The sequence below is a fragment of the Pleuronectes platessa genome, chromosome 2 (genome assembly GCF_947347685.1).
Source record: "Pleuronectes platessa chromosome 2, fPlePla1.1, whole genome shotgun sequence".
NCBI classification, from domain to species: Eukaryota; Metazoa; Chordata; class Actinopteri; order Pleuronectiformes; family Pleuronectidae; genus Pleuronectes; species Pleuronectes platessa.
Window position 1 is genome coordinate 30,608,094 of NC_070627.1, and position 16,743 is coordinate 30,624,836.

Sequence of the window (16,743 nt, forward strand, 5' to 3'; positions counted from 1 at the left end):
ATGTCATCCATGTTGAAGAACTTCTCCGCTGTTTGCTCGGTTAAATGTCGGGTTTCGAGGGTAAATTACGTATTCTCCACTCAAGCCTATGTGGAGAATATGTGGCCCCCCCCTCTCTCTCTTTTTATCTTTATCACTGCTTGTTTGGCTCTAGTGGATGGGCAGAGGGGGACATTTAATAATGTCATTGGCACAACAGAAGGGGAATTCAAAGTATGGGATGCATATTTGATAATTTATTTCATATAAAATATTTGATCAATATCGTTTAAAATTATTAAAAAATAGACCCGACGCCGAAACGATCGCTGCACGGCGCTAGGCAGCCTTGGCGCAGCGCGGCGTTTCAGCCTTTCGGTGTGACCCGCACAAAGGTTTAACATGGGAGTGGATGGTAGCCAGCTGTTATTTAAGGCTTGGCGCTGCGCTGCAGCGTCGCTTCAGCATCCGGTGTGAACCAGTGGTTACTAAATAACTCACAATGCATCGCTTAACATGCGTCACATACTACGTTGCTCTGATTGGTTGTAGGTCTATCCAAATGAGACAAGAGGCATTTTTTTTTCTGGTTCGGTTGAAACACGCCCCATAATCACAGCCCAATGGAGTGGTATCAGACTCACATTCTGACTAGAATTGTGAGTATGACAACGTCAGGCTATGAGTGAACGTCACGTTCACGTTCATTTTTTAAATCATCATCGTATCAGGCCGCCATGAAATACCAGGAGCAGGCGAATGTGTGTGTGTCTGTGTGCGCTCCCACATCGCGCACACATAGCCGGGGCTCCGCCCCGCTCACTCGCTCAGAGACACAGTGAGATCAGAGCTCGTTCGTTCTTAACAGTAGAAACAGTGAAAACACCAAGTTTCTCTGGTCACAGCTGCTCAGAAATCATCGCTGCAGCTTCTTGATTAGAGCAGAAGCTGCAATTGGTTTGTACCGAACAACAGTTGTTGTTTCCGCCTCCAGTCTGACCTGCTCTCATGTTTTGTTTTAATATTTCGTCAACTAAAATATGCGTCATATCCTATTACGTCCCGGCGCTCTTCCCTGCAGGTCGCTAATCTATAGTGTCCGGCCCCCGGCATTGGTAAACTAACAAGGGACCAATCCCCAAAAAGAAAAATCTGGGAGGAAAATAGAGAGTTTAATTCTGCATGGACAGATTAATTTGCTTTTACTGCCAACGATGCAGGTTTACCTGTATGCTTGATGTGTGGCGAAGAATTGGCAAACAACAAAAACATTTATGTTTAAAGACATTTCCAGAGCAACCACAAAGCATCTGCTGAAAAGTACCAAGCTGGAGATGAGCAAAAAAAGCATAGTTCCGTGTTTCATTTATTTCAAAGTAGGCCTACACATGTATTTTATTCTCCTCCTCATGAGAGTTTGGTGTTTTCCTTTTTTGTAACAGGTAAAAATAGCAATAAAATGTCAAAAGTTTGTTTATTGATGTTCTATAATTTAATAAATGCAAAAAACTATAGTTTTTATATATATTGTATAACTTTATATAAAATTGTATTAACTGTGTTATCAAATATGTTTTGCGGCTCCAGACACCTTTTATTTGGGGAAAGAGGGGGCAAAATGGCTCTTTCGATAGTAAAGGTTGCCGACCCCTGTCTTATACTGTCAGGAGGCCTCAGCCGAAAAATGACACGAGAGATGGTTATTGAATCAGGACATCACACACGTTGAATTTCCTTCACACTTCAAAACTTCTCTCTCGACAACACCCCCATCCGTTAGAACCCCCCTTCAAAACAAGTCCCAACCAACACCCTGCTTATAACAGGAACTACACATCAACCTTCCACAATAAAGCCACTAAATAAAATAGCTTACAGATGTGTTGTTTTTTCGATGTGAATAGCATATTTGTCAAAAGTTGTTAAAAGTTTATGTGAATTAATTTATTCTAGCCCTCACAACAGCGCAACAAAAACATACCTGGCGTTCAAGGGGGGGCGGGGCTCGAGCGGCCTTGCTAGGCAACGTCTGTCCCAGAGCGCGATTCGAGAGAGGGAGAGAGAGAGAGAGAGAGAGTAGCCAGACGCTAGAGAGTAGTCAGACACTCGATGCGTGAGGTAAAAAAAAAATACTGTTTAAAAAAAAAAAATCTCCGACAGGCAGAGACGCAACGCGAGTCGCTTTCTACCAGCACCACGTCTGAACGAACCCACGTTTAACAGAACTCTACTGGTTAATAAGTAAGTACAAACTGAAATAAAAACAAACTTCAAGCTGAAGAAACCCTAAACGTTAACGGAAAAGACCCGCGAACCTGAGTGACTGAGAGACAGAGAGCTGTTCTGTGAGTGAGTGAGCAGAGCGGTGTGTGGAGGGGAGGAGCCCTGTGACGCTGTGTGAGGATTTTCATTCAGTCCGAGCACAGATATTGACTCGTATTACTCGTATAATACTCGTGCTCGGCAAAAGGGCTTTATCCGTACCGGATACTCGTTTCAGCTGAGTATCCGGCTCATCTCTAATCTTTACTTTAAAATGTACTATATCCTCTTCCAAGAGGGTCCAGGGTCCATCCAACATGATCTCAACTAATCCTGTGGGAAACACTGTTGTGTGCATGTGTGAGTGAGTGAGTGCGTGAGCATTTTATTGTTATAAATAAATTGAGCCTTTTGGCTTAGTAACTCAATTTATTCTTTTGAGCTTTATTCCGTCCCGGCCCATCTGAATTCTGTTGTGTAGACACAGTGCTACATAGAAGTTCTGGCAAACTTCATTTAATTTTGCAATCTCAAACTCAATTGTGTCGCTGATGTAACCGGTTACACCTCCTAGTGGCGCTGGGTTCTTGAAAAATATTAGAAGGGTCTTGAAAAAGGTTTTGAAAAGTATTGATTTTAATCTCAGGATTGCTGCATATACCCTGGGAGAAAGTGGTTCTATAAACTCAAAAGAATTCCCCCAAAAAACTCAACTTAGAATGTCCATTTTTCTCTGGCTACTGGGTCTTCTTCCTCTTAATAGTTCTTAGGTGTCGCGGCTGGCAAATAGAGGGCACTTCCTTGTGGAGAGCATGATTATTTTTAAATTTTATTTCTTTATAAAATGAAATCTAACATTAACTATGATAACTTATTTATGTGTTTAAAATTCACAATAACGTGTGTTGTACAAAATATATATAAATATATTCAGTGGAAATGTGTGGGAAATGATCAGGGCATAGTGTATGGTTCATGAGCGCTGGAAATGTCGCCCATAAAGCAGAGACGAGTAGCCAATAAGTGACTATTGCTGGGGTAGATACGTGTATAGCAAAGTAAATTTGGCCAATCAACACTTTAGAAAATAATGCCGAAGGGCGATTCTGCCAGCACCCAAGCTCAGTCGCTCAGTGTCGCTGGTGGAAGAAGTCAGACGGTACTAGTGACAATGATGGCCGCGGGTACGCATTAAACAGCATCGCAGCCGCCAAATACGTACATCGGAGGCTTTTCCCGTAACTGGTACAGCACAAAGGCTTGGCAAGCAGGAAGTAGCCATGTGAATGCTGTCTTTTGCTTTAAATGGTTTATTTTTAAAACTACTGGAACAGATACAGCATGGACTGTTACTGGAGTAAGAGATGTGAAACATTTATCTGAAGCCTACTCTTAAACATAAAGAGGGTGTCTGCCTCCCGAACTGAAATTGGGAGATGATTCCACAGGAGAGGACCTTGATAGCTGAAAGCTCTGGCTCATACTCTACTTTAAGATACTTTAGACGTCAAGTAAGCCGGAATTCTGGGAGCTCAGTGCTCTTGTGGGGTGATATGGTACTATGAGTACTATAAGGTATGCGTCGAGGCATGGTGTCCTGGGGGATCGTCTCAAAAAACCTGGATATGGGCAGCAGTGAGCTCCTGGACAGTCTGTGGCGGTATTTGGCAGGGTCGGATACACCTATACATTATGTCCTATAGGTGCTCAATTTGATTAGGTTAGGGGAACGAGAGGCATCCAGGAACTGCCTTCACACTATGGCCTATGAGGCAGGGAATTGTGCTGCACCAGGAGGAACCTAGGGCCCACTGCACCAGTGTATGGTCTGATAATCGCTCGGAGGATTTCACACCTACCACATTAGCTCAGTGTGAGCCTGCTCTCATCTGCGAGGAGAATGTGGTGTCAGTGGCAGACCTGCTAATGCTGGTGTTCTTTGGCGAATGCCAATTGAGCTTCAGGGTGCTGGGCTGTAGGCATAGGTCCCACTAGAAGACATTGGGCCCTCATTGAGTCTGTTTCTAAGACTTTGGTCAGAAACATGCACACCAGTAGCCTGTTGGAGTTCATGTTTTAGGGCTCTGGCAGTGTTCCTCCTGTTCCTCCTTTTTGCAAAAAAGAGATACTGGTCCTGCCTCTGGGTTGATGCCCTTCTACGGCCCTGTCCAGCTCTCCTCCCATAATGGCCAGTTTATGATACTGAGACTGTTTGGAGACACGGAAAACTTAAAAAGTATGGATTTGTCATCCTGGGGGATCTGGACTACCTGTGCAGCAAACTGATTGGGCAGCAGGTACTGGAGTGCTCTAGTGGGTTGGCATGGTACTTTAAGCTCTTTAAGGTATGATGGTGCCATATTATTAAGGGCCATGTAGTGACAAGGACACTAGCAGAACAATTATTTATTGTGGCCACCACATGCAAAACCATTCCCTTTTTGGGGGTTGTGTTGCTTTTGCCTCTCCATTGCACCTGTTGTCACTTTCATTTCCACTAAAGCAGGGGAAATTGATTCATAATCACTTGCGCTTTCTAAATGGACAGATTGATATCCCTGACGTTTAGCTGACTTGGTGTTGCTGTGACGATTAAGTGTTCCCTTCATTTTTTTGAGCAATGTAGTAAGAGCTGGCTCAGTTCTGCCTTGGACCAGCTCTTAGTTGTACTGCTATAGGCCTAGTTGTCTGGTGACACATGGCACATGGAGCTTCTCTTTCTTTCTCTCCCTCTTCATCACATTAATTTCTCATCAATACATTTTACTTACTTGACATCTGCGCCCACATTATAGCCTGACGTTGTCAGACTCACAATTCTAGTCAGAATGTGAGTCTGAGACCGCTCCATTGGGCTGGGATTATGGGGCGTGTTTCAACTGACCAGGAAGTAAAATTCTTCTTCGCTCAATTGGATAGACCTACAACCAATCAGAGCAACGTAGTATGTGACGTATGCTAAGCAACGCATTGTGAGTTATTTACTAACGCCGGGTTCACACCGGACGCTTCAGCGCAGCGCCAAGCCTTAAATAACAGCTGGCTCCCATCCACTCCCATGTTAAAACTTTGTGCCGGTCACACCGGAGGCTGAAGCACCGCGAGGCAGCCTTGGCGCAGCGCAGTGCTTCAGCCTCCGGTGTGACTGGCACAAAGCCGTGCAGCGATCTACTGGATCAACGGGTGATATTATTAGCGCTGCCCGGCGGTTCAGCGTCGCTTCAGTGTCCGTTGTGAACAGCCAAGCGCCGGGGCGATAGGGATTAGCGCGGTGCTTTGGTGTCGCCTCCACGTTCTGTGTTCCTCTTTCAAAATGAATGCGCTGTCGATGTCTTCTAAAACAGACTCAATGGCAGCATCTACACATCTCAGCTCGCCAGCGGCAGGCATGTTTGTTGAAAACGAATTCAACCCGAGGGCACTTTGATGACCTGGTTGATTACGTAACCGTTGATCATCTGTCAATCATCGTATAAAGTCCGCCCTGCCAATCTGATTGGCCCGGTCGGGCCATAATTTTTCCTCAACGGAGCGACTCCAGACCGAGCTGCCCGACCTAAAATGTTGTGGGCGGGGCTAAGTTTGTCTGGCATCCAGGCTACCCACATTATGGATTGAGATATATTGTTTAGATATACAATATGCCTGGCCTGCCAACAAATACTACTATTACTGCCAATAACACTATCATCAAATTGTCATTGCTGCATTTCTTTATTTTTGTCACACATTTTTCCTTTTAGCAACCAACTGAAACAACTCAGTCAGTGTCAAATCTTTGATTGGCAAGACTGCACTATAGTGAAAAAGAAACTTTCAATACTGTCAACTTGGGGATTACCTAGGTCTCCCCAAGCTGATCAAAAAATGTCCGCTTTGGGCGCCATATAGCTCTCCTGGTAGAGCTGGTGTTCCATGTAAAGAGTTTTTAAGCCTCTCTCTGTAGTGGCCCAGGTTTCGCTTCTGGTCACTAACCCTAACACCACTTTCGCACACATAACTCTGTCCTATCCAAATATAGGCAAAAAAGCTGAAAAATACAAAAATGTGCCCTGTCATTCTGTGCACACATCTAAAGTTCTGTCTTTGAGGTGATTAAATAATTTCATGGGTTTTCCACCTCCATCAATTAATCCTTAACTAAACTCGAACTCATTTGAAAGCCTTGTTCTAAGTTCATCACACCCATCCTGGATAACACATCAAGCAATCTTATTAACTGTATAGAGGAAAGTGGATATAGTCATCATGGATATAATGATCGACCGTTTATATGGATCCAATGCTTGGGACAGAATCGTTCCTATACAAAAGGTCTTTTCTTACAAGTTTGGGCCGTAAAAAAATATTTGTTACAGTTTTTACCAGCTTTGTCAGTAATTTACTGTGCCTCTCTGGGTCTCTGTGGTCCGCTCTGTGTGCTGTCATTCGAATCATAAGGAACCCATCGCGCCCCGCCATCTCCTCCGGCTCTCCATACATTGCCCAAGTTACCAAACTTGGTGTTTTTTTCCCAGAGTTTGTCCCAGGTTCCTCACAGTGGAGCTGGGGGCCTAACTAATACCATCAAAGATGACCATCTGGTTTCTCTGAGATGTTTAGGGCCAATAAAAATGACCTCAGTTTTTCTTAATTTAGAAGTAAGAAGTTCTGGGTCATCCAGGACTTGAGGTTTTTAAGACATTCCTGAAGTTAAACCAAGTGATTAGATCAATCAGTCGTCATAGATATGTACAGCTGGGTGTCATCTGCGTATCAATGGAAGTGTATGTGGTGTTTTCCGATTATGCTGCCTAAAGGGAGCATATATAAGGTGAGGAGTATCGGTCCAAGGATGGAACCTTGTGGTAATCCATGACGATGATTGTGTGTTCATGGAGGAGCCATTGTTAACATTAACAAAGTAAAATATATCTGATTATTTTGACTGAAACCAGCCTAGTGCTGTTCTTTTAATCCCTACATGTTTTTCCAGTCTCTGTAACAGTATCTTATGATCTATGGAGTCAAATGCAACACTAAGATCCAGCAGGACTGGTACAGCCACAAGTCCATAATCTGATGCCATAAAAAGGACATTAATACTTTTTAACTGTGCTGTGATGGATTCTAAATCCTGACTTAAAGTTTTCCAACAAACTAATACTATCAAAGTATACCCTTTCCTCGCCAATGTTCGGTCTCTGGCGAACAAAATGGATGAGCTGCGGCTGCGGATCAACACACACAAATGGATTATGGACTGCAACATCATGATTTTCACAGAAACATGGCTCAACAGAAGCGTTCCCGATAGCTTCGTCGAGCTAAGGGGGCGCTACCTCCTCCGGACAGATAGAACAGCTGATGACTCCGGTGAGACCAGAGGCGGGGGCCTGTGAATCTATGTGAACCTATGTGAACAAAGCTTAGTGCATGGACACTGTCATCATTGAGAGTCACTGCTCTCGTAACCTGGAATATATCATGGTTAAGTGCAGACCGTTCTATCTGCCCAGAGAGTTTACATCTACTGTTGTGACTGCAGCCTATATCCCCCCTGATGCTAATGCTAAGCTGGCAATAAAATAACTGCATGCTGCCATTAGCTAACGTCAGACATCACAACCGGAGACAGCCTTTATTGTTGCGGGTGACTTCAACCACTCCATCCTGAAGACTGTACTCCCCAAATTCCACCAACATGTCTCCTGTGCAACGAGAGGAGTCAAGACTTTGGACCATATTTACACCAGCTTGGCTGGTGCTTACAAAGCCTTCCCCCTCCCCCACCTAGGACAGTCTGACCACCTCTCTTTGTTCCTACTTTCCAAATACACACCACTCATCATACGTGTGAAACCCACAGTGAGGACAGTTAAAGTGTTGCCAGAGGGAGCAGACACTGCACTCCAGCTCCGGTTTGAACACACAGACTGGAGGGCATTTGCCGTTCAGGCCACACTGGACTCCCACACGGACATCGACTCCTATGCCTCTTCTGTTCTGGACTTCATCACCACCAACATCAACAGTGTCACCACCCTCAAACGTATCACTACATTCCCTAACCAGAAGCCATGGATGAACAAAGAGGTCCGCCTACTGCTGAAGGCACGAGACATCGCTTTCAGATCAGGTAATGCTCAGGCCTACAGTTCATCCAGGGCTGACCTGAAGAGGGGCATCAAGAAGGCCAAGTACTGCCACACGCTAAGGATTGAGGAGCACTTCAAGAACAACTCAGACCCCTGACGTATGTGGCAAGGCATCCAGGCTTTAACTGACTACAAACCCACCAACACCACCCCCCAAGACAGCGATGCCTCATTCCCTGACGAGCTTAACAGCTTTTATGCTTCGACAGGGACAACCAGGAGGCGGCTATCAAGGCGTTGCTCACTACAGACTACCAGCCCCTCACACTCTCCTCCATCGACGTGGGTGCTGCACTGAGCAGGATCAATGCACGTAAGGCTGCTGGCCCTGATGGCATCCCCGGACGCGTGCTCAGGGCCTGTGCTGGGCAGCTAGCTGAGGTCTTGACTGACATATTCAGCCTGTCACTGGCCCAAGCAGCTGTCCCCACGTGCTTTAATACCACCTCCATGAACACCGGCGTGCCACAGGGCTGTGTGCTAAGTCTTCTCCTCTACTCCCTCTTCACCTGTGACTGCACACCTGTACATGGATCTAATACCTTTGTCAAGTTTGCAGACGCTACAATGGTGATTTGCCTCATCAGCAACAACGATGAGTCGGCCTACAGAGAAGAGGTCCAGCATCAGAGTGGTGCGCTGACAACAACCTGGCTCTCAACACCAAGAAGACCAAAGAGCTCATTGTGGACTTCAGGAAGAAAGGTGGCACACACACCCCCATCCATATCAACGGGATGGAGGTTGAGCGTTTCACCAGCTTCAAGTTCCTGGGTGTCCACATCTCTGAGGACCTCTCCTGGACCCTCAACACCTCAGCCCCGGTCAAGAAATCACACCAGCGACTCTTCTTCCTGAGGAGACTGAAGAAGGCCCATCTGTCTCCTCAGATTCTGGGGAATTTCTACCGCTGCACCATCGAGAGCATCCTCACCAACTGCATCTCAGTGTGGAATGGCAGCTGCTCTGTTGCGGACCGGAAATCACTGCAGAGGGTGGTGAAAACTGCCCAACGCATCACCGGTTCCTCACTCCCCACCATTGCAGCTGTCCAGAGCAAGAGCTGTCTGCGGAGAGCGCGCAGCATTGTAAAGGACAGCTCACACCCCAGCAACAGACTGTTTGCCCTCCTCCCTTCTGGGAGGCGCTACAGGGTCCTCCGTTCCCGGACCAGCAGGTTCAGGAACAGCTTCATCCCTGCGGCTGTCACCCTGCTGAACTCTGCACCACAGTGATAGCAGCAGCCGCCCCCCCCCCCCCCCCCCCCCCCCCCCGCACACACACCTTCTCCAGTGACTATACTTCCCCCCTCCACCCTGGCTTGGACTGCCACACACCCTCCTCCAACCTCTGAACATTTGCACTACACTGTTACTTTTTTTTAATACTGTATTATCCCGCCTATAGTATATTCATATTTATATATTTTTATATATTTATCTTGCTCATAGTTCTGATATCATACAATACCTGTTAATACTGTACTATTCCATATATATTTCTTACTGCGCATAGTTCTTATATCTTACAAATACAGTTAATACTGTACTATTCCATATATATTTCTTACTGTACATATCTATTTATTTACATTCCACTTTAAATACGAACAATACTCTGCACTTTACTGCCTTTTTTTGCACTTCTGGTTAGATGCTAAACTGCATTTCGTTGTATAAGTACTTGTACTGTGCAATGACAATAAAGTTGAATCTAATCTAATCTAATCTAATCACATAGCTGGTTAGCAACAGCTTTTCAAGGATTTTCGAAATTAAGGGCAGGTTTGATATTGGTCTATAATAAGCTATAACATCTGGATCAAGAGTGGACTTTTCTATAAAGAGAGAATGAATATACTGCTACCTTAAGAGCTTGTGGTATGTAGCTGGTTAACAAAGATATATGAATATGTATTAATATGAAAATATATAAAAAGTCTATTTTGGGTTGATTTTAATAGACAAGTTGTTGGTTTAGATGTTAGAAGTAAATTAAACTTGATTTAATTTACAGGGTTCAGATAAGTATGAACATTTTTTGTCATCTTGTTTTGTCATATGCTGTTGTGGTTTATGCTTTTGGGTCTTTGAAAAACCATAGTAATCTATAATAAAAATAATTGTACAAACTATTTATTTTACCCTGTTTAGCATTCGTTCATCCAGCACCAGTCAGGTGAGAAAGCTGACCATGGCCTCCAAAGATTCAGCCATTCTGGCTGAGGGTGGCAGCAGCCCTGACCTATCAGAGGAGTTGACAGGACCCAGGCGGGTGGAGGACAATGAGTGGGACATGGTTCAGTACAGCTACTCCTTCTTCCATTTCATGCTCTTCCTGGCCTCACTGTACATCATGATGACCCTTACCAACTGGTATAGGTCAGTACACCCCCTCTCAACAAACCACATACATTGTTTTACTCTGGGTCTACAATACAGGAGTTCAGTTAAGACAGAACATTTAAGTGATACATATTGACCTGTTAAATCTAATATTTAATATAATGAATGATTATGGTGTGGTGATAAAGATTAATTCAACCACTGCTATATTTCTAAAGTGTCCCCATCTACTACTCCTACTAATGTTTTGCAACTGAAAATTGATCATTAACAAATAATAATATCTTATTTCTATCGGTAACGACTAAGGTAGTTGCTGAAAATTTACTTGTAGAAGTATACTTTTGCACCTTGAGAAATTTTGATTTCAGACCAACCAAAAGGAGCAATTTAGCTGCTATAGCTAACTGCACAGTGACCAACTTTCAGTGTCGTTATTTTTTCATTTAATTTTTATGTATATATTGCACCTTGGGGATTGCTGCTAAAGTACATTGCACACTGTGGAATGACAATCAAATGATTCTATCTATTCAATCTATTTATCTAAATGGTCTGTATTTATATATTACTCTAATTGCTTCTAATCTAGAACATAAGTGCTAAAGTAAATGGACTGAAATGCTCAAATAATATAATAACATGAGGGCCAGAGTAAATGGTATTCAGACGTAAGTACAGAGTTGGCATCTAATCTAATCTAATTCATGGCCGTTTTTAAATACATTTGTTAGGTGAAGATTCTGCATTCTGCATTAATCAATCAAATTAAATTGTATAGCCCATATTCACAACTCACAATTTGTCTGTTAGAGATTTAACAAGGTGTGACATCATCTTCCCTTAACCCTCAACCTGAGGAAGGAAAAAAACAACCTTTTAACAGGGTAAAAATATTGTAGAAATCTCAGAGAGAGACACATGTGAGGACGGACAAAATTGCAATAGATGCCAGTTGAATGGAGAACATCAGAAAGATAAGGGTATTTGCAGCATTGATTAGACTAAACACTTTGTAGCATAATGGAAGGTCAATGAATTGATTGATTATTGTCAGTAATGGTTGAGTATCTTAAGGAGACATATTGTATATCAAGCAGTCTTGTTGTAATCATAGTCCATGTTGTGCAATAGTAAGCAGACTTGATGTTTGCTAATTATTAAAAATCACAAAATATGATTATTAATTTAATACAATTATTAATTACCAACGATAAAGTTATCAATTAAGAATAATGAAATTATTAATGAAAAACAATAAAATGATCAATAAAGACGGGGCACCACGCTTGTATCATGGACCAACAATCAATCTGTAAAGATCAGTCTGAGTTTGGAACGGTTAAATTAGTAATCTCAATATTTATTATTAATGATTATATAATGAACAGTTAAGGGTTTAAGTTCGAGCACAGGCTATCATAATCTAGCTGTATTCATATACATATGCACAAATAATCACAAAATACTGGTACTTTAAATACACTAGAATTTATTACAGATAATAGCATCAATGTCAATCAATGACTACTATTCTAACAAAACTCCACTATATCAAAGATAGCAACACCAGCACTTATCACGATTTATAACACACATGCAATACCTATGGTATGTCTATATATGTGTGTGTGTGTGTCAGAGGAGGGGAATAAAAATGGCATACTAAGTGACGTTGATGACGTTGTATGGCCAAATTCAAGATGGCGGTAGAACCGCGTGGTTTGAACAAAGGGAAGTCGAGAACAAAGGATACTTTAATCTATCTCGTGGTTCAAAGTGCAGAATGGCGTAGAGATGCGACCACACTAACTAGGTCCCAGAATGTGTATAAAACGTGAATTGTGTGGATGTAGGCAAGAACGTGTGTGTAGGTGGGTTTAGGAGAAAAGAAAGAGAGGGAGATAAAGGAAACTATCAACGATTTGATCAGAGGAGATCTCAAACCCCTCCAGAGACAATTTTGCGGTAACTTTACCACTCGGTACCAAGCGGACCAACTAAGGTCCGTTCAGCTGTGTACTTGTCTTTCAATAGGTAAAAATCTCCGCAAAATGGGTCTGACGATAACAGTGGGGCGATGCTGCCGGAAACGCAGATTCGTCACAACGCGCTTGCACTGAACAATGTGGACACGGAGGTCCTACACAAAACATACACAAATAATGACATGCTTATTATTAAACTAGTCTCTTCCCAGACATAAGCCACCTACTTGTAGCTGTTCCAAGGTTCATTCATGCGCAAGCAGCGTTTTCCGGGAAGAAAATTGGATGGTGTGCATGGCCTCGAGAGCAAACGATCAGCTGGTACGGCGGTTGCAGCGGGGATCGAGCTGGGGCCGAAAACAGGAGAGAATTCGTCTCGTTCTCCTTGAAGAAGTTTCTCCGTCCTTCTGCAAGGATAAGCAGCTGTGGAGCAGCTGACTGTGGATCTGGGAAAAGTCTGTGAACTTGGCCTGCGACTGAAAAACCTTTGCTGCGGTCTTTACAAAATAAAATCAATAAAAAGAGTTGAAAAAGTTAAATAAGTTCAAAATAAAAATACAAACGTCTGGATGATTGTTCTCTTTGAGCGGCTGGATCATCTGGAGTAACCGGGAGAGGTTCTCGTCTAATCTTCAGCGTACGGAAAAAGCAAAGAGTTGCTCCTCTATTTATTACCTGAGAGGTGTCCGGCCTCCCTCCAGGGGGGGCCGTGGGGGTCTGTTGGCTCTCATTCAATGAGTGCCAGAGTTTAAACTCCAGGAGTGGTAAGAAACAGTGGGGGGTCCACAAAGGAAATTTGGGTTTGTTTTGACCAAATGGTGAAAACTAGAGATGAGCCGGATACTCGGCTGAAACGAGTATCCGGTACGGATAAAGCCCTTTTGCCGAGCACGAGTATTATACGAGTAATACGAGTCAATATCTGTGCTCGGACTGAATGAAAATCCTCACACAGCGTCACAGGGCTCCTCCCCTCCACACACCGCTCTGCTCACTCACTCACAGAACAGCTCTCTGTCTCTCAGTCACTCAGGTTCGTGGGTCTTTTCCGTTAACGTTTAGGGTTTCTTCAGCTTGAAGTTTGTTTTTATTTCAGTTTGTACTTACTTATTAACCAGTAGAGTTCTGTTAAACGTGGGTTCGTTCAGACGTGGTGCTGGAAGAATGCGACTCGCGTTGCGTCTCTGCCTGTCGGAGATTTTTTTTTTTTTTTACTTTTTTGAGTGTCTGACTACTCTCTAGCGTCTGGCTACTCTCTCTGCCGGTCGTTGGAGTTTTTTTTTTTTTTTTTTAAACCGTCAGTTTGCTCTAACCAGTTTTATTTTACTTCACACACTGTCTGACAGTGGTATAAAAAATATTACAAATTAGGCTACACACACACACACACACACACCTGGTGTGGAAATAAATTTAAAAAAAATAAAAAAGTTAAAAAAGAAAGTTATGTTGAGTATGAAAACACTTGTTATTACATTTCACTTCATAATTGCAACAGCATGTGTTGTATTGATTGTTGCAAAACTTGTTCTGTAAATAGTTTGTTTGCTTTTGTATCTAAATCATTAATCTGAAGCTCAATGCTGATGCTGTCCTGTAATAGTTTTCTAATCAGCGATAAATATAACAATTTCTGATCAACCCATATCAATTGCATGCTTAAAATAACATACTGGTTAAAGCCCCGCCCGTTTCAAGACAACCCAGCCTACTTCCGGGTTAAATCCAGTCCACTTCCGGGTTAAATCACATCCACTTCCGGGTTAGGCCCCGCCCACTCCGAATACGGATACGGATATCATATGGTTAACAGATACAGATACAGATACAGATAATGCTGTACTCGCTCATCCCTAGTGAAAACTCTAGGTCAGGCTTTTAAAGTCCCATGCAGGCCTCTCCTTTGTCCTTTGTCTGGCTTCGATCCCAACATCCATGGTCAGCAGCCACCACTATCATGATCCACCATCAAGATCGGATGCCAACGCGATACAGGATCCGCTACTATTATCATGATCAGCCAGCTAGATACAGCATCCACCATTATTATCACTATAAAGGATCAACCACTACGATCTCTGATTCGCGATACCATCACAATCCTCAAAGGGGCCACGGCCCTGGATCTGCGGACGATAAGGCAAAGGGACTCCAGTGAAGAAGTCCAGTCAGTAACATGTATTGATGGGATATTAATTTCTTTGATGTAATAAGAAGGGAGAAGAGGAGGGAGAAAGAGAAGGAAGGACATTCTAGAGCAGAGGTAGCCAAAACGGTGCCCGTTGGCATCTGGGGACCCCGCGAGGCGACCGCAAGGCATGCTCAAAATTTTAATTTGAAAAAATGAAATTTGAAATTTGAAAAATATGTAAAACCGTTACCCCCAAACTAAAGAAAACATGGCAGAAAAGCGAAAGAAAACATACTATTTTCATAATGATTAGGACGAAGAGTTTTTTTTTATGACAGTGAAATAAAATGTGTGTCTCATTTGCGGGGCAGCTGTTACGACTGCAAAGCGGCAGAAGGTGGAGAGACACTTCAGTACGTGTCACAAAAGCTTCCATGCTAACTACCCACTTGGCAGCGCACTACAAACAGAAAAAGCCGGTGACTTAAAGATAGCTTTGGGCAAACAACAGTCTTTTTTCACGAGGCCGATGATAAAATCACAAAAAGCAACTGAAGCTTTGTTTAGAGCCGCACATTGTTTGATAAAGAACAAGAAAGCCTTTTTGGACGGGGAGGTCTTGAAAGAAGTAATGATGATAGTTGCCATCACTGTGTTCAAAGACGAGAAGAATGGTCCCGATGCCATCTGCTTTCTCTCCGATGTCAAACTGGGTGCAAGTACGACGGTTAGAAGAGTGTCGGCTATATCCAAAAACCTGACGGAGCAAATGGACTGGGATTTGGTTAAGTGCAGGTGGTTTATCATCCAGTGCGACGAGTCCGTGGACACCCCCAGTACAGCTCAGCTGATGATGTTTATCCGAATGGTGTTTGATGCTTTCTTCCTAAAAGAAGACGTCCTGACACTTCTGCCCCTGAAGACAACAATGAGGGGAATCTACATCGTGGTGAAGAGGTTCTTCGTGTAGAAAAATGCACCATTAGAAAAGCTGATGTCGGTGACAACCGACGGGGCTCCTGCCATGACGGGCCGGCATGCAGGCTTCATTGTGTAATGTAAAGGTGAACCTGACTTCCCAACATTTCTACATTACCACTGCATCATTCACCAGCTGTTATGTGCAAAAGCAACCATTTTTGATCATGTGATGACTCCTGTCGTGAAGATGATAAATGGCATCCGCTCCAAAGCCCAAAAATACAGGACAATCGAGGTGCTATTGGAGGAGCTGTCAGCTGAATATGGTGACCTATAACTACATACAGAGATCTGAAGGCACAGCAGGGGACGAATTTTGCAGCGTTTTTTGTCACTTTTGGGCGAAATCAAACAGTTCATGCAATCGAGGACACTGAGTTGATACTTGACCTTGCATTTTTAACGGACATCACTGGGAAACTGAACCATTTAAACTGTGAGCTGCAAGGCGAGGGTAAGACTGTCGCTTACATGATAAGCTGTAAACGCATTTAGAGCTAAGATGAAGCTTTTCTATGTGCATTTACAGATAAAAAAAGTGCTGCACTTTCCCTCCGTACAGTCAGTGTTGAATGACAATGCTTCTGCCTCTGTGGCCTTTGACAAAGCTGTAGAAAAGTACTCTCAAATCATAAACAGACTAGGGCAAGAGTTTGAGAACAGGTTGTGACTTTGATCAACTTGAGCCATGTGTGTCATTCATCATAAAATACTTTCATGCAAGTGAACATAACATGCTTTGCTGAGCAACTAAGTGCTATGTTCAACTTGGATGCTGGACAGGTGGAGATTGAAATCGTAACGTTGCAAAATGACCTCTACCTCAAAACCCATCAGTCTGCTGCAAACTTTTGACGCCTTGTGGACACAGAAAAGTACAAAGGTGTATGCACAGCAGCTTTGAAAGTTGCCTGCCTTTT

General features: G+C 43.3%; 1 protein-coding gene across 5 annotated transcripts in view; it reads left to right on the plus strand.

Annotated features, from left to right (window-relative positions):
• The window catches only part of si:ch73-267c23.10 (serine incorporator 1), a 59,886-nt gene that overhangs the window by 37,013 nt on the left and 6,130 nt on the right, over positions 1–16,743 (plus strand). For 4 of the 5 annotated variants that reach the window (XM_053433517.1, XM_053433510.1, XM_053433493.1 and 1 more), the window contains one exon: positions 10,532–10,759. The exons of the other annotated variant lie outside the window; for it this stretch is intronic. In XM_053433517.1, coding sequence (XP_053289492.1) covers positions 10,532–10,759 — 228 coding nt within the window. The remainder of the gene's footprint in view (positions 1–10,531; positions 10,760–16,743) is intronic. 5 annotated transcript variants of the gene reach the window in all.